The sequence below is a fragment of the Rhea americana genome, unplaced genomic scaffold (genome assembly GCF_003343005.1).
Source record: "Rhea americana isolate MKP2758 unplaced genomic scaffold, rheAme1 scaffold_62, whole genome shotgun sequence".
Taxonomy (NCBI): Eukaryota; Metazoa; Chordata; class Aves; order Rheiformes; family Rheidae; genus Rhea; species Rhea americana.
The window spans coordinates 122,380-149,618 of NW_028186779.1; the positions used below are offsets into that span (position 1 = coordinate 122,380).

Consider the following 27,239-nt stretch of genomic DNA (forward strand, 5'->3'; position numbering starts at 1 on the left):
AAATCTAAAATAAAAAAAACTAAAAGCTATAATAACTCAACTAATCTAGAACAACCACTTACATCTGGAAGGTAAGAACTTTTCAGTCTAAAGAGGGGAAAAAAGGTAATCACATGAAGCCCTCAGACATCTAAATGCTTCCTTCTCTACTCTAGATTTTTTCCCCCTAATCTACACCATCCTGATGGTCCTATTAAAGTCAGTTTTCATGTAAAAAATAGTCTTTGCAGACAGTGACAAACGCTCAAATACAAATTAATATTTCTAGCTTCTTGTCTTTGTGTTAGGTAGCAGCATTAACATTCAAATCACTGCTTATGAAATAGCTATAACACAGGTCTCTCAATGAGTGCCAGAAGAATTTATGAGTTTGGCAATTCGTCMGCTGTCTAATATATTGGATAGGATGTCAGAAGCTTCACACAGAAATTAGATATTTAAGGATAAGGGAAAGCTGTGCTTAATTGTGTGAAAGAACTAGATGAGACCAAGGGAGGCATTTTTATTCCCTATTAAAAGGGACTTACAGTAATTCAAGCACCATCATTAAGYCATTTAAGGAGGAAGCACTGATTATGCTGAATTTCAGACAGATGCTCTTCCTAGTTAGCTGCTTGACTAGGAAGGGAAAAACAGCAATTGTTGCATCTTAATTTTTAGCATTTACCTTTTAGCCTGCAAAAACCACTCAGGGCTAAGGAATCAAGCTATGAGATTTTGCTAGACTTACATCCTGGCTGTCTGATAAAAATGCCACCTTCTGAGAACAGCTCAGATCAAGGCCACGGGGTTCTGAGACATTTTTTATTTATTTTTAATTTTGCTAGCACCTAGGAGATGAAGCTCAGAAATGGAAGACCACATTATGCACAAAGGCTTCTTGCATCCTTTCCCCCTGTGAACTCATTTGCCATTTGCAGGAAGCCTAGAGAAAAAGAATCTGCTCCCTTGCTGCTGCTGGGAGGCAAAAAATGAGCACCAATTCACACGTTAGCCTTGATTTTAATCTGTCTTCTGCTGGATTCACTGATGCAAATAGRATGTTAAACTCAAGATGTGCTAATCCACATTCCTTCAGTGTCTGGTCAGAGGAAGACCCTTTTTGTTCTTCTGTCCAGAACCTAAGACAGCTTTGAGGTCTAAACTGAACACTCCCCCCAAAATTCGTATATTCTGATTTTGAACACAAGGCTTTTTAGTTTTGAGGGTTTAGTTACTACAAGAACATTCATCCATTTGGGCTCTTGTTTGCTTCCCTAGAATAAGCACAATGTCAGTTATCAGTGACATGCATGTTAGTTAACCTAATCTTAGAGATATTAAAATATCTGTAATGGTTTGTTTTTTTAAAAAAAAAAACATATACCGCAGTTCGGCATATTAAGATGTATGCTAATATAGTTAGAGACATGTAATTATAAATCTTATTTTGAAATGTATGCCAGACAGGTAATTCACTGGGTTTAGACAATATGTAAAGACAGGACAAGTCATTTTTATGTAACAATGACATTAATCACGCTCTTTGTCTCATTCCTACTTTCCTTTTTAAATATGACCAAGGCAAAGTGGATTGTCTCACATGAACTGAGATAATGATGTCAGGAGGGGGAAAAAAAAAAAAGGAAAAGAACTGTTTTGCTGATCTGCTTTTTTTCAGTTATCACCTTTTTTTTAAAAAAAACCAAAAAACAAAAGTCATTCTTGAAAGAATGACTTGTTGAATTCTTGTGCTTCATCACCACCGAGAAAGGATCACCATGGCAACAGGAAAAGACTACATATTATAAAAATACTTACAAGCTGAACAAGGTAATGGTTTAATAAGATGTCGCAGTAGTATGGCAAAATGCCAGCAGTGGAGGAGGAGGGAARGAGACTGCATTCTAACAATGAGAAAAAAAAATTAAAAAGAACTGAGAAGTACTAACACCGTAAATTTGAAATACGCACTGTTTTAAGGCTAGCAAGAGAAGGTTCAAGACAATGAACTGAGAAGCTGTACCGCCCATTCATGCAGCGAATCCACCAGCAAGCTTTCTCATGAATAAAATCCTGAACTTGATTGTAAGGGTCACTTGAAAACGATTGATGTATATCTTTGATTTATTCCTTAGCCTTTCTGTAGGCATCCAAAGTGTTTTGCAGCTAGCAAGAAGTGTTCATATCATAACCACATAAGAGAGTTTAAGGCAAATATTTCATGTAGGTCACCTGTCAGGCAAAACCTGCCTAAYATCTTCTAGTAATTACCTGTAAGATCTGATCAAGTACTGTAGTTTAGAGGTGAAAGGGTCATTATATCTGCCTTCCAGTGTAATTGTCCTACTTAGCCACTTATCTTTGATCCCCTCCTATAACAGTTTTCAATCCTCAAAGTTCAATTTGATGTTATTTGAGAAGTAAAGCTATCAATCTACACTTACCCAAAATATGAATTAGAAATAGTTCAGGGTACATCACAGAATTAAACTTAAACCATATGATACTTGCCACACAAAGTTCATTCTTCACAGAGGATGTCCCCCCCCCCATTTTTTGTCCCCCTCATTTCTTACATTTTGGTAAAAATCTATTTAAAATGAAACAAGTGCAATAATAAAAATTATAGATAAACACATATGAAATGAGAAGTTGCATACCTAGCAATTTTTGTTTTCATAGCCATGTTCTTTGCAACCATTTCCCTGTGGGAGAGTGAGTGTGAACATCTCGTGTCTTTTCCTTTAGTACAACTGCAAGCATTTCTGCGAGTTCCAAAAGAGCTTACTGTCTTTGCCCTTCTGGCCAGTTCAGTGAAGGAGGAAATTCACAGTATTACGAACATGCCTGTTCTAGAACCAGTGGGAATCTCTATTTATTACTCTAATTTTTCATTTTCTCTCTTCATATATTGCTTTAGAAAGTCTTTTAGTAGGGTTTTGGAAACAAAGAGAATTTTGAGCGCAAACTAGTAACTTGCTGGTGTAAAGTGACATTAAAATAAACATGTTCATTCACCAATCATCAAGATCTGTGTGCAAGTCCAAGGTTATGTAGCCTACAGCACATACTTTTTCTGAGACTGAAACAGAGCCAGCTGTGTCTGATCACCAGAGATGCTTGTACAAAGACTGAGTTGTTCCTAACTGATACTGACAGAAGGGGCTGACTATCTTGCTCTTCATATTGTGGAAGCACAACTTCAGACTCATCCAGGTGGATTAAAGTTCTCACCTGGAGTGAGAGTCTTAAATTGCTCAAATACAACAAAGTGCTCTTTCACTCCTGCTGCTGTGAAACATCACTCCATTGCTCTGAAATTTCATTCCACTACACCCAGACTTGACTTTGTCGCTCCCTTTAGAGTATAGCAGTTCCTTACTAGAAAACTGTAAAGCAGTATGATCTTCTCCTTCCTCTCCTGCTGAGCACTGCAAAGGACAACCCCTAGCCTCCAGTCCTCATCGCCAAAAATGAAGGTGGGCCACTCATACACTGGTTGCCTGTGACCAACACAGTCAAGTAAAGTCCTGCCATTACAATGAGGAGCTGGCTTTCCAGGCAGAAGTTACCCTGAGCCAGCTTGAGCCAACCTAATCTCATACTGTGTGCTATCTGATATCCTTCATGCTGCCTCTATGAGCCAAATACCACATCTAAAACAGATGTAAAAAGTGTGTATTCTGCCAGGTCAGTGAAGTAGCACTGACACAGCACAGCTTCCAGCAGGACACTGAGCCAACCCAGAGAGAAGGGTAGTACCATGAGGCTAGGATGAACAGGACCTCTCAATACCTGAAGCTATCAGGACAGCTCAACTGTCCTGTGTAAATCCAGTCATAGTCTTTTACTAGCTTGCAGTCAAATTACCAAAAGGAAGAAGAAACCAGCCAAAATTAACAACCAAACCACAGCAGCTGCACCAGAATCACAGGAGGTATCCTTCCGCAAATGTGCTTTTACAGAAATAGGAGCATAGAATACAACTTTTAGGTACAAACAGACCTAGTAATTCCAGAGAAGAAAAAACAGAAGGATCAGAAAGATTTGTGGTGAAAAAAATTCAAGTAGGAGATTGCAGTTTATAAATGAAGGAGAGAGACACTGAAATTTTAAAAAGGGATGGCTGCAAGGATGAAACGAGAGCTTTTAGAGTATGGTACTGCTTGTATATCATCTAGAYTTGAGACCCTCAGCCCTGGAATATCTCCCCTCTCCTTATAAGCCTGTGCTCCATTTCTTGATTAAAGGGCTGAAATAAAACTCTGCAAGGAATTGCTTGACATTGGGAGAAAAAAAGTATGACCTTGGCACACGCTTCTAAGACACACATATAGAGCTGTGTCCTGCTCTTGTACCAAGACTGACAGCTACATTTCCAAAACCCCCGGGCAAAAAATAATTAGTACCAAGGCCATCTCCTAACATTTTGATTTTATACCACTGTCAATCCATCAACTTGTCAGAAGTAGTTCTATTTTATACCAGTAAAAATGAAATCAGAGTCTGGCCACAGTATGAGACAGGTGTCAACATATGCCTCACTATATAAATCTGAAGGGAACTTTTCTTTTTTTTTTTTTTTTTAAAAAAAAAAAAAAGTATTTATCTGAAACCCAAGGAGCAAGAGAAAAAAAACCCTCTAAAGTCAAGCATGATGTATACTTTCAAAGACTGTCAGTCACAAAGCAGGATGAGATTGCTAGGATCAGCACATCATTTTTGCTTTCCAGCATTTTCAGCATGAGATGAATGCAATTGTGCTTAATGGCATTTCTCATTAAACACAGTCTAAGGAAAGCAGACATTTCAAGCATGGAAAACAAATCAGCAGTTTATAAATACATTTATGTCTAAAATTAGAYTTATTTTTTTTTGGATGAGGCAGACTAGAATATATTCACTTATTCAGAATCCAACATAAGAAATGCTGTTATAAGCAATTTTTTTATCCATACGAGCAACCCTTCACTTGTTACATACCCAATACCACAAAGAAAGTGCTGTCACAACAGCTAGCTCAAAAGTGAAGATTCAAACCGCACAAGATTTACAGAAAAGAAATAAATTAGAATATTTAAATGTTGCAACTCTGATGAGATTTAATGTCCTCCTGTAATGTTTTGAGCCCAGAAGCTTGTTCTGTTAGGTAAGAAGGTGTCAGACAAGAAGGATACAAAGCACTATGAAACYGAAGCTTTGTTGTCCAACCCATTTAAAACGTGGAGGCAGTAAACAAACTTGAASGTATTTGTTTTGAAAAGAATACATGCAAAAAGCAAATACATCATGAATTCAGGACACAAACGAACTCAACTCTAACGTGAAGGTGCTAGAGGGAGCAAAACAGATAAGTGCTGTCCCTTGCTACCACATTGTAACGTTGCTTCACAAACTTAAAATTAATTAAAAAAAAGCAAAAAAAGAAAGCAAAAAAAAAAAACCCAAAAAACATAACTGCATGTAGAAGTAGCAGTAACTCTTGCGCTCCAGCTTTGCATTTTATACTGTGATTATTGCCCCACAATTGTCTATGAACTGCTTCCACTCTACTTAAATTTCTTCCTTATAGAAGAAAGGATGGGTGGATATATTTCTTTCCTGATGTGCTCAGCTGCATTCGTTTAAAATAMATCCCAGCTTACCTGAATCTAAATGCCACGGGTCCGTAGCGGCCGACATTGGCGGGATTGTCAAYGGAGATGCTCCGCAGTTGGATTCTACCAGTTCACCTTGAATGTGGACGTGAGAGGAGGCGTTGGTAGGTCGCAGAGCTGCTTTGAGTGGAGCAATCTGGTTGAACTGTACTCTTGATAGGCAGCCAGTGAATCCCGGTGTGTTGTATTTATATATATCTTGATCGATCTTCCCAATTTCTAATGGAAATTAAAAAAAGAAAAAAGATTAAATCAGCACAATTCACTGCTTTGTAAAGCACAACACACAATTCCCCAAGCTGAACTCCCAAAAATCTCTCTTTCTGGGGTCTGAGCACATTTCAGACCCTGCTAGTTTTCTTCACATTTCATCTGATTGAAGCTGGCAGCCTTCAGGCCTTGATGGGACTTGGTTTCACTGCTATGTTGTCATTAAAATGTAAGGTAGGGAAAGAGGAAGCAGCAGAGAACAAAAGACCAGGAAAATCTCCTCTCCAAGAAGAAGTGACAAAGGAGAAGTTATAGTGACAATCCTTGCCAGGATCTCTTTTCCTATACGAAACTATTGCTGCAAGAGCTACTCCTTAATTTACCTTGGCTGGTTGCTTTCCAGACCCCTCTGAGTCGATCAGGACCCTATGAACAGCATCACTGCACACGTGCATTTGCCATTAACAATCCCTCCTCTCTGCAGCTCTTTCCCTCTCTCCCTCCCCCTCTTATTTCCTCACTAAAAGATCAAGCCTGCAATGGAAAATAGTCTCTCTCCAGTTCCCCTCTACTGGGAATTCAGTAAAGTGGTATGAACACACCAGCCAGGAGATGCAGAATGAGGCACGCGTGTGTGTACTCCTTGACCTTCACATCAGAGCCTACATCAACTAAGAGCACTTTGGATGTCAAACATATTACAAGTTGTTGCTGCCAGTTAACATACAAACTGGTAGTTAGAATTCATGAATYGAATATAAGACTCCACCTTTGCTTTTTAGAATACCTACCCTTCGGCCAAGCCCAAGCAGCTTGCTCTCTTTTAAAAAGACAAGCTAAAACAATCCTCAAAACAATAGCCAGAAAAGTATAGCACATGTCCGTGCTACAAAGGAATTTGCAGATCATTCACAGCTGCTTTATTCCTGCCAGGACATGAGATGGCATGAAATACTCTTCCCAGCACACAACAATGCACAAACAAAATCTTGGCAAATCTTACCAGCTGCCTGCATCAGAGAAGAGGTTAACATTTCAAAGCATCACTGCAGTGTGAGATTGAACATTTACATGGCAGTGAGGAATTCAAGTTGATTTCTTCAGTGATAGCACAGAGTAAATACAAATGAATCRTGGCAGCATCATGTTTGTGCTGTACCGCAGTGTACTACTCGAGCCACTGAGAGCAGTCGTGTGTGCTTCCACTCCGGCTTCAATCTTCCTCTCACCAGGTTTCGATTCCTGGGTCAGCAAGGAAAGGGGTTAATATCTGACCCCTTAAGTCAACGGAAAAAAATCCTACCGAGTTGAGAAAGCAGGACTGTATTCCAAGGACAGAGGGGAAAAAAAAAGAAGCAACCTCAGTTTGTTCAAAAGCGACCTCTTCAGAGATCGAACAGTGTTCACTGCTTGGAGGAGGAACAATGTAAGGGTTTGAAAAGACAGAGCTGCGGATAAAAATGATGTATACAAATCACGAGTGCTACTAAAGAAAGAGAGAAAGGAGAACAGCACTGAGACAGAAAGGGTTCTCCTGAGAGGGGTAGGAGGAGAAAGTGGAAGAGATTTATTTTAAGAGTTGGCTGCCAGCTCTTCACCCAAAGCACATCTGGGTTTCAGTTTTGCTAATGCAAAATTCAAAAAAAAGAGTTATTAGAAAATGTACTACAAATCATTTGGACAAGTCCGCATTCAGTTCTAACTAACATTGGGACACTTATTTATTATTGGCCTTCCTAAGAACTGCCATGTTACATACAACTGTACTATTTCTAAGAGCAATAAGGGTTTTACCTCATATGCATACAAGGAGTTTCAAGGCTGTCAACCAGGCAGAGCATTTCAAATAACTTTTGTATTTTGGGTTTACATAGTAAACGTGAGTGTGCGTGGGCACAGGAGGAGGAAATAACATGGTGAAAACTGGACAAATCCCGAGCACAATTAAAACATTTTCTTGGTTACCACACAAAATTAAACTGTGSTTTTTGTCTTTGCAATCAAATCGGAATTATAAACATACAACACTCAAGTCCCACATCGCATCAGGACACAGAAGAAAGAYGCATAATCTGAAGATTATCTACACGGGATCCTTATGTGATGCACTGTACAAGAGCCAACCTGTTCTGCCCCCCCTCCATTCTCCCTTCTCCTTGCCCATTTGGTAGCGTCCTCTTACTCTGCTAGCGTTCGTGCAGCCTTTAGCAGTACTGCAGCTACATTTCACAGGCTGTCAGTGAGCAGTGGCTGTCACCTGTGACAAAGTGGAAACATGCTCAGAGCTCAGCCAGAGACTAGMCTAAATTCATTTAAATCATTGTATGAGTCGCATGGTCTTTCACGCRGCCCTCCCCCTTTAAGGAAAAGGGGCCTGGCTGCACAATCAGCATCCTCGCCTTCAAAAATTTCATRCTCAAATAAGTACACTAATCCATACATGCACATTTCCCATATTCAGTATACAAAAGCTGTACGAAAGTCAGAGTTTGTGCATTTGAATGCTGCTTGTAAACCATAACACTCAGGGGTCGACAAGACTAATACCTGGCTGCAATATTCACCATTTTCTACTCCAATAAAATATTCATGGTGTAAATACAGCAAATGCATGCAATTTTGAGAAATGCCTATCATCTAATAATGAATTAAAAAATTTTTAAACACTAAAAACTGTCAATAGCAGTTTAGTTATAATCTTTTATTCATCTTCATATAGATTTGATGGAACTTCACCCAGTAATGCTAATAATGTCCCACTTGAAATTCTCAACGACAAAAACAAACGTCCACAAATATGATTGTACTACTTTAGCAGCTTCAACACTATTTTCTCTAACTCAGTGAATAAGAAGAGATAGATACTAGCTCCTGTGAGGAAAAAAAAATGCCAACAAGGCACCTTAATAAAGACCTCCATTTTTCAGACATTGTACAAATGATAGTTGTGCAAGTCACCTCATGTAAACTTATGCTCAACCCACACCGCATCCACCTGATCCATCTCGTTTTAGTGTTGATGTTTCATGCTCTAACTGTGAACAAGTCCCTTCCCTTGCGAGTCCCATGGGGCTCTGCACACCAATACTCTCTGATGTTAAACCATTATACTTTGCCTCCCTGCATACTTGAGCCTGCYKTGAACCCCTCCTTGGAGGCTGTAATGACTATAATGAAATACGCCTTTGTTGCCATGACCAAAATTCAATTTTCTCACTGTAATAAAGGGAGAAGAAAGACAAAAAAAAAGGATGACAGTGACATTTAAAATAAAGGGAAACACGCACTGCAGCTGTTTTCCATTGTTTTAATTTTCAGCACATAAGTTAGTGCAAAGCCATGTAAATTAACGTTACTAGTGTTACTGTTACTGCTGCATCAGAACTGATCAGTTCTGATGCAGCAATCATTTTTGGCATCCTACCTACCCACAAGCATCTATGCAGTGAAAAGCTTCTAAAAATCCCACTCAAAAGTCCATTTTCACTTCTGGTTTAAGTGGYTATTCCCTTGACTGCATAACTCAACCAACTTGAGATGAAGACTATGAGCATAAACCAGAGGTCATTCTATCAAACCCATTCTAGCACAGACCGACTTCAATATACAAATATTTAACATTGAACATTGGCAGAATAACTATACAACTGTCTACCAAGATTAACTAACATTTTTAAAACAGATATAATTAGTACCGCTATACTAAGCACTTCATAGATGTCATTGCATTTTCTGTGTGCTGTAATTAAAATTAGATTTTAACATCAATTATTTGTTATTTATGCTTTGTTATTTCTTTAACAGCAAAAAGAAACTAGAGTTTAATTACTGGTTTTGATTTCGGGGCTTATCTTCCACAGCTATGACAGAAACATGCCATATATCAATGAACAGTATTACTGCTCAATTGAAAATTATGCCCTACCACTGAAGCTCTTTTCCACCCGGGTGAAAAGACGCAATGAACATTTGTTTTTCCTGAGTGTGCTAGTGCTCATGAGGCACCATTAATAAGCATGCAACAGGTTGAAATTCATTATCCTAAGGATCCAGAAGAAAACAAACAAACAATACATTGCGTATTAAGAAAAAAGTGACTGGACCTGTGCAGAAGTAATGAATGTATACGTAGTATAAAGAAATACTRATCAGTACAGTTACATTAGCCGTTTTTTAGGACTTTTCACCCTTGCTATGGTTCCTGAAGATGCAGAATTGTGATTCATGCCCAGGCACTACTGCAAGACAAACAATTTGGTTCAGATTATTGTCGAAGTTGACCTAGTCAGTGCACATCTGATGTGTGCAAGCAGACACATGCCTAAAATAACAACTAATTGTTTCTGTTCATTTCTTCTCTCCCCTCTCAACTTTCCATGTTTACCTGTGAAACATCTATAGGGTAGCTGAAAACRCCACAGCGTCTCTGGACAAAAAGGTAGCATGTTTTTAACAGCACTACTGGAAAGGCAAATGCTAGAGTTAAGCAGAGCTGGAGATTTGTATGTGTTTTTAGCATCACTGAGAAAGGCTAGAGAGAAAGGGCAGCCTGAATCAACAGACACAAGTATGCAAGGTTCAGAATTTATTGTAACTCTCTGTATTGATCTACAATACAGARAGTTACAATAAATTCTGAACCTTGCATAGTGTTCAATACACACAGAGGGCAGATCGGGCCATCTATTCATCRCAAATTATGTTCCATTAGGAAGGAAACACAACAGAACTTGAAGTATAGCTTGTACATATGTACAACACATGTAATAAATATTCTGTTACAAACTCCCTTGGAGTTTTGTAGTGATGCCCTTCACAGCAGGAAGTAGCCATATCTAAGAATACTTCTAGCATAGCAAGGTTCTCAGTAAATTTTATAGGCATCTAGAATTCTCTCTTTTTTGGTGATGGAAAAGCTCTGCCSAAAGTAGCACACAGTGAGAAAGGGACAAGAAAAACACCACATATTGCAGTGATTTTGGTTGTGATAGAGGATGCCTTTTAAACAGAAGTCCCAGCAGTAAAATCAAAGCTCTTCCAGTTCGATTTACTGAATACTATTTCTTATACATTTAAAACAAGACAGCATTTGAGTTTTGCTTTTCAAAACTAGAAAACACATCTGTTTGGTTTTAATACAATGACCTATTTAAATGTGCCTAGTTACAAGGAGAAACATGAGAGCTTAATTCTGAAAATACAGAAGCCATACCAATAATATGAGGTGTATGCTTTTGCCACAGAATGGTATTTTTTGCTACAAATTGCCAGAATGTTATTCCATTTCATTTAAGATAAAGCATCCACTCAGTGGGTAGAAAGAAGGAAACTCATTATAAGTCTCTATAACCCTTCAGCTATCTGTACTAAATTGAGCCTAAATCATGTCTCTATAATATWATAATAGACTGCACAGGTGAATTCATTGATTCAATTAAATGAACCACTAATTGCTTTCAGGTCAGCCTTAGCAACAGATTTTTCTCCATGAAATAAAGCCCTTTGTGTTCTCTTGTCCCAGGCACTCAGAAAGGTATCTTGTTACATTACCCCCTGCTCAAAGATCAGCCCAACAGGCATCTTAAGCAGCTCTGTGTTACTGTATCAGACTCAGCATAATAGAAAGCAGTTTAAACGCCACTGAAAGRAAGCTATTGATTTCCAGAAGTCCCAGTCCACTGAGACGGCTAAAGCACTCTCTTCTTGCAGTGTTCGATGCCTAGATGGAACGGTTCAGCACAGCAGCGAACCCTGGCACATGCAGATACTTGAGGACTGGCAGGGTGTAAAAAGAAAGAATTAATGAGTTGGCTTTGATCTCATACACTACGCAGGCAGATGAAGAACSTATCTGGGGAGGCGAATACCCACCCACGGACCAGAGCCGTAGGGCTCCAATGCTCCTGTCCGGGAGAACTATTAAGCACCCAGCTAGCAGGATGACGCTAGGCAAAGGGTAAACCACGTCCTGACACTTCACCTAGGTCTTCCAACAAACGCCCTTGGCTATAAGGCTCAAATACCTGYTTACTTACTAGCGATTCCTCTTCTGCCTTAAGACCAGTGTGTTTTATATAATACTTGCATGTATTTTATAGTACTAAACTGTGCAAATAACTCATGCCATAYTAGCTATTCTAAACACCTGGAGTTTGAAACAGAGAAGCTGAAATACCAGAACAGCATTTAATGAAGCTGCAGTTGTAAACCAGCAGGGATTTACAGGCATGTAGGAGCACCAAACCGAATAACTGCAAAGACCTGCCACAGCCCTCAAACCTCCCTTGGTTTTAATTCAATTTCTGATTAAAATTCAATCAGTGATACAAACTGAATATAAAACAATAGGAATTTTATTTTGGCCATTATTTAAAATGGAGCTAGCATGCACAGCTGTCTGTGCATGCACACCAAGTGGGACAACAGATCCAGCTGTAGGGTATTTGGTATGGGCTTGCTCTGCGAGCAGGCAAAGGGGAAAGTGACCCTTGAGGACAGAAATCTGAGTTGCGCATGTTACTAACRTGCCAGTGACTACCAACTGCTTTTGGATGCAAAAATTCAAATTCTGCATAGCAGACACGCTTTTTCCAGACCACGGACCTGTGACAGCCAGACAGCATCTGGATGCCTCCCACCAGCCACAAAAGCCCTTTTCCTTCATGCCAACGTAGCCGCCACCAGCTGCTGGCAGAGGGCAAAGGCAGCGAGGACCAGCAGCGCGGCCTCCAGCTCCCTGTGGGGCTGAGATAGCCATCGTGTCATCCCCGCTGGCAGCACGTGCTGTGGGAGGACCTCCCATCCCCTTCACCCTGCCCCGGATGGGCCCTCGTGCCTTCATTTCCTCCGTCTGGGCTTCTTCCCCCCGCCGTGGCAGCTCCTGCCATGGGCCAGCCTCTCTGGGAGGAGAGGGCTACAGCAGAGCACCCACAAGGAAGCGCCACCGGGAGCGCAGTGGGCGGCCAGGAAGGTCTTTCCTTAAAATTGCCTTCAAAGCTAACAGGGAACACGGTACTCAAGGCCTTACKGGAACACAGCGGCTCTTCCAACAGCTCCATCACCCTGGGACGGCTTTTCCTGAGAAACACACTCGTCTAATCTCTTTGCAGGTCCCTATTCAACCCCTTGTGCTCCCAACAAGCCCTCTTTTTGCTTCGTGCTGACCCACCTCAAATCCTCGCATGCAGCTACCGCCCCTTTCTCARATTTGGGGCCCCCTCGCTCTCCTTTTCACTCACGCCAGCGGTTTAACTGACAACCCGGATCCCCAGTCAGATCCCTTCGTCCGCGCTTCTTGCCGGGCRCGTCGGGTTTGCCCGCAGCACGGCCCTGCCCTCAGCCGCTGGCGTTCGCCGGCTACGGCGAGAGCAGGGTTGGCCGTGGTAGCTTCGCGCAGACGAGCTACTTATGGGAAGATCACCTTAGCGCCTCCGTTTCTTGTCCCAGTAACGGCCTCACTGAAACCTAACGCACACCTATGGCCTCACGCGTGGACGTTTCCTGTGGCGAGAGGGAACGGGAATGCCCAGGTGACACAAGCGACTCGCACAAGAGATCTTTCACAGCTAGAAGGAAAAAAAAAATGACTGGACTGTGCACTGACTGGGGTTTTAGTCACCCAATTTTTGTGGCAGCATTTGCTGAAACAAATGCAATGAAACCTGGCAAGTGATAGTGCAGTAAGACTCAGTTATTGTAACTTTAGATCTTCCTTTATAAGGAGTTAGAGCTTGTACGGAATAGTTTTGCTTAGACAATTTATGTAAGACTGACAAACTTACTGACCGTTGCCTGAAATACAGGGAGGACGTTATTTGTCGTGCTTTGAAGTACTGTCCCGGAAACCAAAGGACGTGACACGAGCATGGCAGTCCCAATCAATCCGGCCGGGCGGCCACAGCACACGGTGTGGCGCATGTAGYGCTTTCCTTTGCTGCGCCACACTGACGTGCCTCGTCCAACGAGCAAGCACAAGAAAAATTACTAGCGAAGGCCCCAACGGCAGCAGCTTTATCGGCATGGCCAAGGGTACTGCTGCCTTACGAAGCCCTCCTGTTACTTTCAGCACAAGCTGGAAATGACTGGAATAGGCGAGAAATACGCAGCACTGAAGACTTAAAATAGGCCTGAAAGCTGTGCCACGGAGCAGCTCTGGAGCAGTTCCACAAACGGGCGACTAGCAGAGGAAATATGGCTTTAAGGTCACCGCGTAATGGAGAGAGTAAATCACTGAYTGGAAACCTACTGGTAGCATAGCTCTATTCCTGCAGACGTAATTAAGACTAGTGCTGAACCACGGCTCTTCGGACAAAGAGACACCGAGAAGAACGCTGCAGAGACAATTTGACACAGGAATGGTTTCATATGGCTATTAATAAAGAGGCCCTAGAAACAAGTTGAACTATTTTCCATTCCTCTGTACCAATGGCTCAGTAATTGATGTTTGAACATTTTATTAGACATACGATTTCCAGAAACTTTCAACTTTGAAATTGCAGATGAAGGTAACTCATTATTTAGGAATTTACAATGATTTTTAATGAAAACAGTATTGACTGATGATGCAAAGTTTTTAGTAATTGAAAACAAAACAAAACGAAGCCCAACAAAACGAAGCCCAACAATGAAAGTGAATGCAATTCTTCCAAGAGAAGTATTTTCTTCATATTTTGCTACCATTTTCCTGCAGAACCTCAAGTCAGTCACTTCTGATATGAATATCAAGCTCCCCCCTCTCTGCTCGTAGAGCATATAGAATTTCCCCCACCATCTAATCGGGACAGCAATGTGTGCATTTCACTTTAAATGTCCTGAGATCTAAGTTAACAAAAATCCAGGTGCAGACACTGCTTTTATTTTTTAATTTCTATTAAATAACCCACATACTTCTCAGGACTCTGGAAAGGTCACTGAGTGAGGCATAGTTTGCATCAAACAGTCCCACTGATGAAACAGAAAATTCCAAGGGTAACTGAACAACATAATCTGAGAAAAAGAAGAAACACCCAGATTTGCGGAGAATCTTCAAATGCCAAGGAATGATGCCTAGCATGTAGGACTCCTCCTTCAGAAAGATGGCATCCATCTCACCAATTCAGAGTCCCGATTTTGGTACAAGTCTAAACATTTCCATTCCAGCCAGGTCTCTGAAAAGTCCAGCTGGGGCAGAACCTCCACTGGAGGTAATGGTCAGCTCTGCCACAGTGGGATCAAACACAAGGGCTTGTAGGGGGGAGAGACATGTCTGTCTCTTATCCTCTATAACCAACCGTGAATGATAACACAATCATGTCATAAATTTGTGTTGCATTCTAATTCTCTTCTAAAGGACTAGGCTATGAAGATCATCAGGGCTACAAAGATGGTTAGAGAACTGGAGCATCTCCCCTATGAGGAAAGGCTGAGAGAGCTGGACCTGCTTAGCCTGCAGAAGAGAAGACTGAGAGGGGATCTTATTAACATCTACAAATACCTTAACAGAGGGTGCAAGGGGATGGGGCCAGAGTCTTTTCTGTGGTGCCAAGCGACAGGACAAGAGGCAACAGGCACAAACTGAAACACACAAGTTYCACCTGAATATGAGGCAAAACTTCTTTCCTGYGAGAGTGACAGAGCACTGGAASAGGTTGCCCAAAGAGGTTGYGGAGTCTCCTTCTCTGGAGATGTTCAAGGCCTGGACACGATCCTGTCTAACATGCTCTAGTTCACCCTGCCTGAGCAGTACACTTGATCTAGGACTAGATGATCTCCAGAGGTCCCTTCCAACCTCAACCATTTGGTGATTCTGTGACTAACCATTCTCCTCTGGCAGCAGAGGCAAAAAATCCTTCAAAATGTTGTTTGAAGTAAGAAATCTAGATGCATGGGAAGCTAAAAAGAAACAACATCCACCTAGATGATGGCCTGAACTGACAGAAAGGGTCACAAATGTCATTCAGCCAGGCTGTATCCCTTACCTTGAGCACAAACCCTCTTGAAGGCTAATGGAAATCTTTCGATAGACAAGTGAAGTGCTCAGTATCTACTGATTTACCCCAAGTTGCAGAAATCAGCAGTTTTCAAGGTAAAAAAAAATGCATAAATAGTATCTGACAGTCAGCTTCAAGAACAATGACTTTTTTCCTACCCCATCCTCTATCTCCTTCACTTAATATAAGAGCAAAGTTGGAGGGCAATAGTAGAAGACTATCACCCACAACAAAGAATTAAACATTTCATCTACTTTTCCTCTGCAGGTAGATCTCTAAATGGAATGAGGGAATACAGGTGATAGATGAGCAAAAGGAATTAGAGAGCCAATTTTGTTCTTAAACTTAAATGACTGACAAAGTAACTGAGTCTTTTTTTAATCACAGATACTACTGTCAAACAATAAAAGTTCTTACAGACAAAAGATCCTCAGAATTGGGAGGGATATTGCATTTCCCTCCTTTCTTGCTTATCTTACTTACTGTCTTCACTTAGAAATAGGGACAAAGTTAGAAAAAAACATTTGAAACAGATATGTCAAATCTGAAACTGAAAAATTATTTTTCAATAAGATTTTTTTAWATTATCTACCATGTATGTCTTGTATTATCCCTCTGTATTCTTAAAGATTTTTTTWAAAAAAAAAAGATTAAATATCCGAGAACTGCTTGATAAGACACCACTTTTAGGGATGTTCGTTTCACCAGGCTAAAACTTTCATCAGTCCCACACAATTTTTCTTTTTTAATTCAAAAGAAATCCATAGCTCTTATACTACAATGTCTGATTTCAATTTAATGTAGGATACAAACAAAAGTTCTTTGGGAACTGACATTTTTCAGGAGATAGCCACGCTGGCAATATGCACACAACCATCTTTCTAACCAGTGGAAATTTAATTCAGTCATCAAAAGCCTGAAGTGGCAAGAAAATGAAAAGCAAAATCTCAGCAAGGATGAGAATACTATGATTTGGTTGATCCAAGAAAGACTAAAGGCTTTTGATTTTTTGTGTTATATATATATGGATATGTGAAGTGTTCCTTTGTATTTTCTCCATGTGCAATATGCTAACTTTTGAAAACTACTGCTATTACACTATCTGGCACACAATGTCAACTTATCATAAAAAAAAGTAACAGCCACATTAGATGAGACCAACAAACTACCAAGACTCCCTGAGATGAAGGTTGCATCCGCAGCATCCTGCACCACTGAGTTTCATTGCTGAATTACCCACTCTGTGGCAAATTACTGCCTTTAGCTAATTTTAAGCCTGTTGCCTGGTAAGTTAAATCAGGTTTCCCAGCTTCTTGTACAGTAGCAAGCAGTGCAAGCGTTACCTACACCACAATTAGGGCAGACTTACTAAATCATCTTAAAAGGTGGGGAGAGCTCTCAATTTTGGGTTGCAAAGACAGCTTTGTACACTGCTATTACTGTGGCAAAGTCCTGCAGAAAAGCCTGTCTAGCCCAAGCCAGAGGAAATCACGTTCCATAAAGAATGGTAAGTAGCGCATTTCATCATCATTTGGAAACCAAAAACTGAGCTCAACAGATAAACTGAGGATGAAATAAGGGGTGTGGCTTGATATTGTGGGGGGAGGGGAGGGGAAGGGAAAGAAGAAAAGTGGGGAGGAAAAAAAAAAAAAAGAGTCAGTGAACTGCTTTCCCTCCAGGAGAAACATCAAGGGAGACATACTTCCTCTTCTAGTCCTGTGAGGGACCTTCACTCTCAGGTTTAATGTATATCGCTTACCTGGACCTTTATTGCTTCTGAGATCAGATGCAGACTACTACATGTCAGGCACCCTCTGCCTGCCCATTTTTGCAATTCCTAGGATTTGCTCTTTTGCAGCCTTGCTCAGCAGGTAATTAGAATAGGTGGCTGAGACATTTTGACAAAAAGACACACAGCTGGGCCTGTGCAGGGAAGAGGAAAAACAGGACCAGACAACATATGTGCAAGCACTAACTCAGTGACTTACCTGTGCACCTTATTAGATGGTGTAAACTAGCCTAAAGCCTTTCCGTCTGGCCTAAAGCAAACTGCATACTACCAACATTTTATTAGTAGTACATCTAAACATGCGAGAATATTCACAAGTACTGTCTGAGAGCACAATGCTATTTACAGTATAAGGGCTCATAATGGCTTTGTTAACAAGCTGTAGCAAGTGCCTCCACCGAAGCCAGGCTGCTTCTAATCACAAGCCTAATGGGGTTGTTTTGAGGAAAAGAGGAACCTTTGATCAGGCTGCAATACATACATATACACACACACACACACACACACATATATATATATATACACACACACATATATATAGATTGGAATTACAGTATCTCATGCTGTATCTAGTATAGAGATAAACTAACTCGATGTACTGTTTCAGTGTAAGAGGCTCTACTGACAAGAAATACTATAAATCTGCTTCTTTTKCTTAAATCGTGCATTAGGTAAGGCTTCAAACGTTCAATTTCACATCAGCTGGATCAGATAACAGACGTGCCTAGCAAGCTTGCTAACTAGCCTGCTTCCTTTACAAGCAGTAGGTTAAAAAAAACAAAAACAAACAAAAAACTTACAGGTGGGTCGAARCATCGGCGTCAGAGAATGATCTAAGCCAGCTTGTCCTTTTCCTCCCCTGGAGATGCCCCCTCTCTTCCCTCCTCCCAGGGGAGCGGATCAGGGCTGATCAGCACGCAAGGAGCCGCGCCGAGCCGCGCACAAACCGCGAGCAGCCCCGGGCGCCCGCGGCAGCGCGCCCCGGTCTGTCGGGGGGGCTGGGGGGAGGGCAGTGCGCGGGAGCGCGCTYTGCTCCTTGGCGGTGCCCCCCGCCCGGACCTTTTCCCACGCCCCGTCTCCCCCTCTCCGCGGGGCCGCGCTCACCTCCGCCCGCYCCGGCAGAGAACGGGCGCCAGCTCGTCACAGCAGTGGGGGCTCCGGCTGCCTCCGCGGAGCTGCCGCGACTCCGAGCGACCCTCCCCGCCCGCGTTACCTGCCTTTTTTTATCCCCCCCCCCCTTTTTTTTCTTTTTTTTTTAAAAAAACCCTCCCCTTCCGGCCCTCCCCTCCGAGCCGGGGGCGCCGCAGCGGGCAGCGGCGCGGTGCTCCGCGCTCCCGCGGACTTTCTTGCTCCAGCGAGGCCCCGCGAGAGGGAGCGGCGAAGCAAATCCACGGCCTGAATTTGGGGGTGTTTTGTTTTGTTTTTTTCCTGGGGGTGGAGGGGAGTGAGGGGAGCTCGCTGGAAGTCCTCCCCCCCCCCCCGCGCCTCCCGCGTCTTGGCTTTGTGCGGAGGCGCCTGCGAAGCGACGCCCTGGGGCCGCTGCTGGAGGCCTGCGGAGGGCAGCCCCCCACCTGCGCGAGGGGGTCAGGCACTGAAAAAAGGAGCGGGAACCACAGGAAAGCCCATCGGCCCCATGTCCACTTATTAATATAGAGACTGAGACCTCCGAGAGACTGCTGCCCCTTTGCTCTTCCCTCTCCCCTCTCCGGAGGCGGGGAACGGTGCCTCCTTGCTTGCTCTCCTCCTCTTCAGACTGGTCTGCCACCTTCCTCTCCACCACCTTCCTCGCCTCATCCTTGCTCTGCCACCTTYCTGCCATCTTTCTTGCCTCATCTCTGCTCCGTTGCCCCACTGACAAATTGAAAAGGAGCCAATTGTGCTGGACAGAAAAGGAGGGAAACTGCAGGGGCAGATACAGTCTGAGGATTGAAATAGAGACATAGCTATAAAAAGTGCAGAATCACAGAACAGTTGAGGCTGGAAAAGACCTCTGGAGATCATGTAGCCCAACCCYCTGCTGCTCAAGCAGGGTCACCTAGAGCACATTGCCCAGGATTGTGTCCAGATGGCTTCTGAGTATCTCAAAGGATGGAGACCCCACCACCTCCCTGGGCAATCTTTTCCAGTTCCCTGTTACCCTCACAGTAAAGAAAATTTTCCTCATGTGCAAACAGACTTTCCTGTGTTTCAGTTTGTGCCCACTGCCTCTCATCCTATTGCTGAGACCCACTGGAAAGAGTCTGGCCCTATCCTCTTGCCATCCTCCCTTCAGATACTTATACACATTGATAAGATCCCCCCTCAGCCTTCTCTTCTGGAGGTTGAACAGTCCCTGCTCTCTCAGTCTTTCCTCATAGGAGAGATGCTCCAGTCCCTTCATCATTTTAGCAGCCCTTTGCTGGACTTGCTCCAGTATCTCCGTATCTCTCTTGTATTGCTGAGCCCAKCACTGGACACAGCACTCCAGACATGGCCTCACCAGGGCTGAGTAGAGGGGGAGGATCACCTCCCTCCACCTGCTGGCAACACTCTTCCTAATGCACCCCAGGATACCGYTGGCCTTCTTGGCCACAAGGACACACTGGTGGCTCAGGGTCAACTTGTTGTCCACCAAGACTCCCAGATCCTTCTCTGCAGAGCTGCTCTCCAGAAGGTCAGCCCCCAACCTGTAGTGGTGCATAGGGTTATTCCTCCCTTGGTGCAGGACCCTGCACTTGCCCTTGTTGAACCTCAGGAGGTTCCTCTCCACCCAGCTCTCCAGCCTGTCCAGGTCTCTCTGAATGGCAGCACAGCCCTCAGGTGTGTCAGCCACTCCTCCCAGCTTGGTATCATTAGCACACTTGCTGAGGAGGCACTCTGTCCCTTCGTCCAGGTCACTGATGAAGAAGTTGAGCAGGATTGGACACAGTATTGACCCTTAAGGTTCCCAGGGGATACACCTCCGGGGATGATTGGACCTGTCATTGCTATCTTGCATTGTCCCACTGCTGCTTCCACGCTGTGGTGGARCCCGTGTGGATAGAGGCACTGCCTTGCTTCAAAAGAGTGGGGCTGCCAACGCTGACTCAGACCAAAAATATCGCTACCATCAGCAAAATGTGCCAGCTGGGGCACAGATCATTATTCAGGCCTGCTTGGCTTTCTCTCTAGCAAGAAGGCGCCAGAAATGCATGAGGAAAGCCAACAAATCTAGCACTTTACCAGAAATGTGCTTGGGCCTAATTGCCATAATGGGAGTAATTGATCTTGGATGAACCAGGATGGAGAAACATGGGAGCAGATTCATAGCTCCCTTAAAGGYTCTATAACCTACAGCGCTACCAAAATGAAACAAGAGATGCTGATTCCAGTGAGCTGAGCTAAGATCTCTACTTAGCTAGCAGGATACCATACTTTGGGCACRTCAAATTGCCTCACAAATTCAGTCTCCCATCCACATCCTGGAGCATAACAGATCTCACTACAGGTTTTTATRTTGTACAGAACAGTAAAACTTTCAAACAGTCATTGCTGAAAGCTTCACATATTACTTCTGTAGACACAGTCATGGTTACCATCTCTGCAGGRTTATCAACAATCATGTTTTTAGATACATTCCAGAAGAAGAGAGGTATTTTCTTCTCTCCATATTTTTAGAAAAATAATATTGGATTCCTTATAGTACTGTTTACATATTCTTMGATTATTTTTCATTCAATCTTTTGTGTGTTAAAAGGAGCCTATCTATTGGAAAGACAGTTTAAAGTGTGAATTGTAGGGGTTTATTTTTTTGCATTGCATATTTTTGCAATTTTCTAGAAGTTTCCTCTTTAATCTTATTTGCACTGTATCAGTAAGGAAATGTCTTGAAGTGTTTAGCATAGCATTTTAATAACACCACCACATGTTATTGGCTGCATCAGCATATTCAAGGTTAACAGGTATTTTCTTCATCAAATCACCACAAAATGGTCACATACTTAAAATACTATGATGCTTGCCTCCTCACTAGAAACTCAGCACGGCTGATTTTTATGAGAGAAAATAACAGCAGTAAATATCTGACTGATGGGCTTTTCCCATTTGGATTTCTTTAAACAAGTCATTCGCAGACTTTAGATCTGAACAAAATATCTACATACTTTTGAGCAGGCTGCAATCTGAGATATGTAAATCAGCTGCCATCATAACTTTACTGAGGCCTGATATCTTTGGTTGTTCTGAAAGAAGTTGGCTTTGATTTAATAAAATTGAGTACCACTCTGCACAGGCACACAACATCCTGAGCTGTGTGAGTTTTTGACACAGCAAAATCATGCATTAAACTTACAGAGAGCTTCCTCAATCCCATAAGCAATGCATGAACCTGCTCATTTTAATAATTAGAAAAACCTCRGTAAATCAGAAATCTCTAACTGATGAATGGGGTACTTGTAATAACTCTAGCAGAGACAATAGACAATTTTTGGTAGCAGCAGTTCAGCCGTAAGTATAGCAGGCACTCAGAATTTTACAGAATGCTTAAAAGTCTCTCAGCATAGCAGACTGCAATTYAGAGACACTCAAACTAAATTTAAATGAGTTGGCCCAAGTACTAGAAGCAGTTTAGCTGTAGAAGAACAGAGCTCTGTGCAGGGTATTTATTCCACCTCTTGGAAGTATAAAATAATAATTTAATAGAAAAAGACACTGCCAGAATCAATTTTTAATTGCCTGTATTCATAGGCTCMGAGTCTGAGATATAAACAGAGGGAATGGAAAATTCTCACTTATAATTACATTCTTGAAAGGCAATTTGCTTGCTGGGAATGTTAATTTCTGGCTACAGTATGTTGAAGATAGTTTGGGATATATGGGAAGGAAGGAGCACTGTTTGAAAATACATCATTAGTGGATTTTTGTTTATAAATAACTCAAAACAGCATGATCTTAAATATATATGTTCCAATATGTATGCTAATAAACCCCATGAAAAGATGGTGAGTTACTTCTCACAAGTATGTCTGCTGTGCATGGGAAAAAAASCTCGTTCTTGTTTCCTAGAGACTTCAGTTTGGGTTGCTTATGCTAGGATCCCATGAAGCCAGTATTAAAATAGGGAAAAACATTATATTTTTTAAAGATTTTTTTTTCTAAAAACGTTACTGGCTATGGCATTAGGTAATTAGTTTGGCCTTTATTATGATGGATAAAGATAAGTTAATCACTGCACTGGAAGATGGTGGTTGCCTAGGGACCAGCAATCCTAACCAGATTACATTCAATATGTGATGTACGTGCTGTAAAAAAGCTAACTGTCCAAAGCTAAGGCAAATAATGAATAGCAATGAATGGGAGGAGATACAGAAAGAAAACCATTGATGGAAGTAGATATTCAAGAATAGCTTACRTTTTCAATTGCAAGGTTCCACTGTTTTATGACATTAGGCTTGTATCATATGAGAATGTGAATGTTTCTTTCTACCCAGAAAAAAGAAAGAAAAGAACCAAACAAAATCTAAGACAAATGTTCTTACTGGATCTATTCATTAGTGTGCTCTAAGAACTCCTGGCAGCAAATTGAAGAGATTATTGCCCCATATACCTTTAAGTCCTGGAGAAATTACAGAAGACAAGAGTCCTTATGTTGTGTCAAAAACAATTGAAAACTGTTTAAAAATGAGTGAGATAAGATGGTTAACTGTTAGGTAGTTAGCCTGATAYCAGTTTTCATAAAAGCAGTGGAAGAGATCATGTAGAATTCTATTACTAGCAACCTAGCTAATGCCRATCAGTGTTCTTACAAAAATGTCTTAAATGAATTTCAAATTTTAGACCTTGACTAAAAGTTTGGTCAAGCTAAGTAACTGTATAGGTGCACTACATTTTTGAAAGGACTATCTACCTGAATACCATGTTTGTTTTTAAAAATTAGAATTAAACAGTGTCAGCAGTAAAGCACAGGCTTAGTGAAAATGAATCGTGGATYGTAAGCTTTTGCAAGGCTCTGCAGAGATATTATTCAGCATATTCATGAATGACCCCGAGTATAAAAACTGTTCTTGTTTGCATTGGTTAGTCACACAGAAGCTGAGGACTGAGAAATCCTACAGAGCACCTTAGGTTGCTTAGCAAGCTGGGCCTGCTCAAAAAAAATGCATTTTCAGCCCAGTCAAATACAGAGTTGCATCTAGGTTCAAAGAAGACTGGCCAAGTGCACAGAGTAGGATAGAGGGGTTGCTTCTTCCAATGCAATTTCTCACTTATTTGACAGGAGATCTTGGTGTGATGCCCTAGCAAAAGAGCAGTCATACAGTCCTTGGATGAGTAAGTGAGAAACGGAAGATACCAAGTCACTTTATCTAGTTTATGAAGAAAAGTGTTTTAATTCCAAGGATGTACAAGGAGCTAAAGAGCTCTGTAACGTAGCCAAGAAAGGCATAACAAGAATGTGTCAGTCAGCAAAAGCCAGACACATAACAGAAATAAAGTATGCAATCTTTAAAGGTGAGGCAGACTAACTGTTGCAACAAGCTACTGAAGGAGGGGAGGGTTTCAAATGAAAAATGTGTGCCTTTTCTGGAAGATGTATTTTACACAAGCATGTTATTASACCTAACAGAGAGGGTTCAGGAGCTGAAAATTCACCTAGATACACAGCTTAGACTAAACAATTCAACAGTCCTTTTTGGCCATGAGTGCTCTGAATCTGCTCCTTAAATGAAATGCAAGTATCTACTCTGAACTCTCCCTCTGTCTCCTGAGATTTCCAAATGAGGTATTACCAAGGAATACAGTTGTAAATATCAGAATCATAGAATCAGGAAGGTTGGAAGGGACCTCTGGAGATCATCTAGTCCAACCTCCCTGCTCAGCAGGGTCACCTAGAGCATGTYAGACAGGGTTGCATCCAGGTAACCAGAGAAGRAGACTCCACAACCTCTCTGGGCAACCTGGTTCAGTGCTCCCTCACTCCCACAGGGAAGAAATTCCCCCTCACGTTCAGGCGGAACTGCCTGTGCTTCARTTTCTGCCCATYGCCTCTTGTCCTGTCACATGGGACAACTGAAAAGAGTTTGTCCTGGTCCCCCTGACAGSCTCCCTTCAGATACTTTTACACATTGATAAGATCCCCCCTAAGTCTTAAACACTAAAACATTTTGGCCATTATATTAAATATATAATAAAAAGACTCAAATCTTCATTTTGTACATTTTGTTTATCACCTCTTAGCCAGAAAGCTCACCTCTAAAAGCRAATAAAACAACTATTTCTTTGATTCGTATCTGTTTAATGCTCTGTGCTGGCCAAATGCTGCTTGAAGTGAGGGGAGCTGTTAATTTCATCAGTGCCTGAGGTCAAAAGACCTTCACAGCTTTAACGTGTTCCCCTCAGCATATACCCATCCAGCTGAAAAACCTAAAAAAACCCACAAGACCCTTCCAGAAGCTACTGCAGGAAACAAACCATTTTACCCATAAGCGTTAGGGAAAGGTTGTGATGAAGAARGGTACACTTCAAATGGGAGAACTAGTGTAACATCTGTTCCCTGAAAAAGTAAGTGGAAGTTATGGAGATCATATGGAGATCATATGCTACAGTTTTGGCAAAGTATTGTGGGACAAAAATGAGTATGTTAATGAATATATATAAACTCCTGTTTAGTATTCTGTAAAGAATAGCAACACCCCCTGTAATAAATGAATAAATGCTTCTAATGTCATAAATGCCACAGTTTCAAGCAATGGACATGTTCCACTCCATTTGTCCTACTGAAGAGGACAAACATGACTTACATTTTGCTAYTATGCTCAAGAAGGGTGAGAAGCTGGATAAGAACACAGACAAAATTAAGGATACTGCTTCCAGCCATGATTTCAGCTATTTCTTAATTAAGTATCTTTCTTTTTATTATCTTATTGAGACTGTTCTCTTATATCAATAAGCAAACAAAGCTTATTACAGTGAAGTCACAGTCTGAGATGGGGGCCTCATACACCAGTCGTATACTACAGCAGTTGTTTTCCATCACTGTCCAGGTTGCTGCAAGGTCTTGCGTATCACCCTTTCCTGATCTGAAAGATCCTATGAATAAATACTAACTACAGAAAGATCAGGAAAAACATGCAATCAACAGAGAGAACATTGATTTTATACAGAAAAAGAAACCAAATTTGCTCTCTCAGTAAATCATTCTCTTAAAAAATCTGTCCTGCTGAATACTGTTTATGAGGACTGCTTTAAGCRGTCCTTCTTTAGTCTTAATCACACAGGGAGTTAATCCTGGTTCTACTTAAGTGACTGGGCATATTATTTTAAAAGACTCAGGATTACACAGTATTATTTTGTTTCCTGCTCCAATTTTGAATGGTTCTGTTAAGCAGTGCTTTAGCACAAGCATTAGTTTTTATACTGTCTAATTAAGTTTCCTCTCACTGCCTCTGGATGGCTGCTGTAATTGAAGGGACAGGCAGCAAGTGCTTACTCATTTCTCTAAATGCTTCTGACATTATTAGCTGATGAGTACCTTGCCATCACCTGATGTTTTGTTTTAGTTCTAGAAGCACGTTTTGCTTTTCCATCAAATATCTGAATGTGAATAATATCCCCTCRCTTTCTGTATTATTTTGGCATCTCTTTCATGCTACTGGAATGTCAGTTCCTGCCTGTGACTGGCCCCTTACACTAGCCTCTACTGCCCACTTGCCTGATGTTCAAGAAAAAGTGTGCATGTTTTCTAKTGTCATGCCTGAGGTGAGATCCCCCAGATACTTATGAAAACATGGTCAGAAGATACCTGCAGAGGAATGCTTGTAGTAATATAGCYCCCTTCCAAAAAAGCTCTGCAAACACGCTCAAAGAGCTTGGACATAAAAACCCTGGATGTAAATTCCACAGAAGCCGAAGGACAAAGTGCCCACTGGCTTCAGCTTTACAGGTCAAATTCTGACCCAGGATTAAAGACGCCTCCAGATTGCTCCCTCTGGAACTGAACAGAGTCATTGCCGCCTGTCTACTAGACTTAGAACTGTCATTTTCAACTTTCATCTGAGCAAACAGTTTGTAGCAAGACATGTCACTTGAGCTAGTCACCTGTAAACGGATATAATATTTACATAGCAAATTTGCTCTTATTTAATGAGATGAAAACACTGAATGAAATTCCAGAGCATTGCCAGTACTTTTGCTGTTGTGAGTACAGAGAACTGGAAAAATTTAGGAGATCTGTTAAAACTGACAACACAAAATCTACAAAGTGAGTCCAATGGATTTGTGTCAATGTAAGGATGACAAATTTGAGACTTAAGTTTAGCCGTTCTCTGTTGTGAGGAGAAGAAGAAAGAAGAAGATAGAAACATCATCTTCTGTTTCACAGAATGAAAACAGAAAACAATGTTTTATTCCAGCTCATTAAGTTGCCCAGGAATCATGGAATAGTTAGAAATTAATAATTAATAATTAAAAGTTAAAGCATAAGGTAGTAGCATAGGATTCTGAGTTGAAAGTCTCATCCAGTTCTTGCCTGAGAAACTAYGAGCAATCTCAGCATTTTAACAGAGATAAATGTATTGCTGTACTCACTACTGGACTACCCGGTTGCAAACTATTTGAAGAAGTCCTTTCCAGTCGTGTAACTTTACAAGGCTTAACCAAAGTATGTGTTAGCTTGGCTAA

At 41.6% G+C, this 27,239-nt stretch overlaps 1 protein-coding gene across 2 annotated transcripts in view; it reads right to left on the reverse strand.

Moving 5' to 3' along the window:
* The window catches only part of CNTNAP2 (contactin associated protein 2), a 1,098,090-nt gene that overhangs the window by 9,697 nt on the left and 1,061,154 nt on the right, over positions 1 to 27,239 (reverse strand). For both annotated transcript variants that reach the window (XM_085320206.1, XM_085320205.1), the window contains one exon: positions 5,628 to 5,858. In XM_085320206.1, the coding sequence (XP_085176332.1) occupies positions 5,628 to 5,858 (231 nt within the window). The remainder of the gene's footprint in view (positions 1 to 5,627; positions 5,859 to 27,239) is intronic.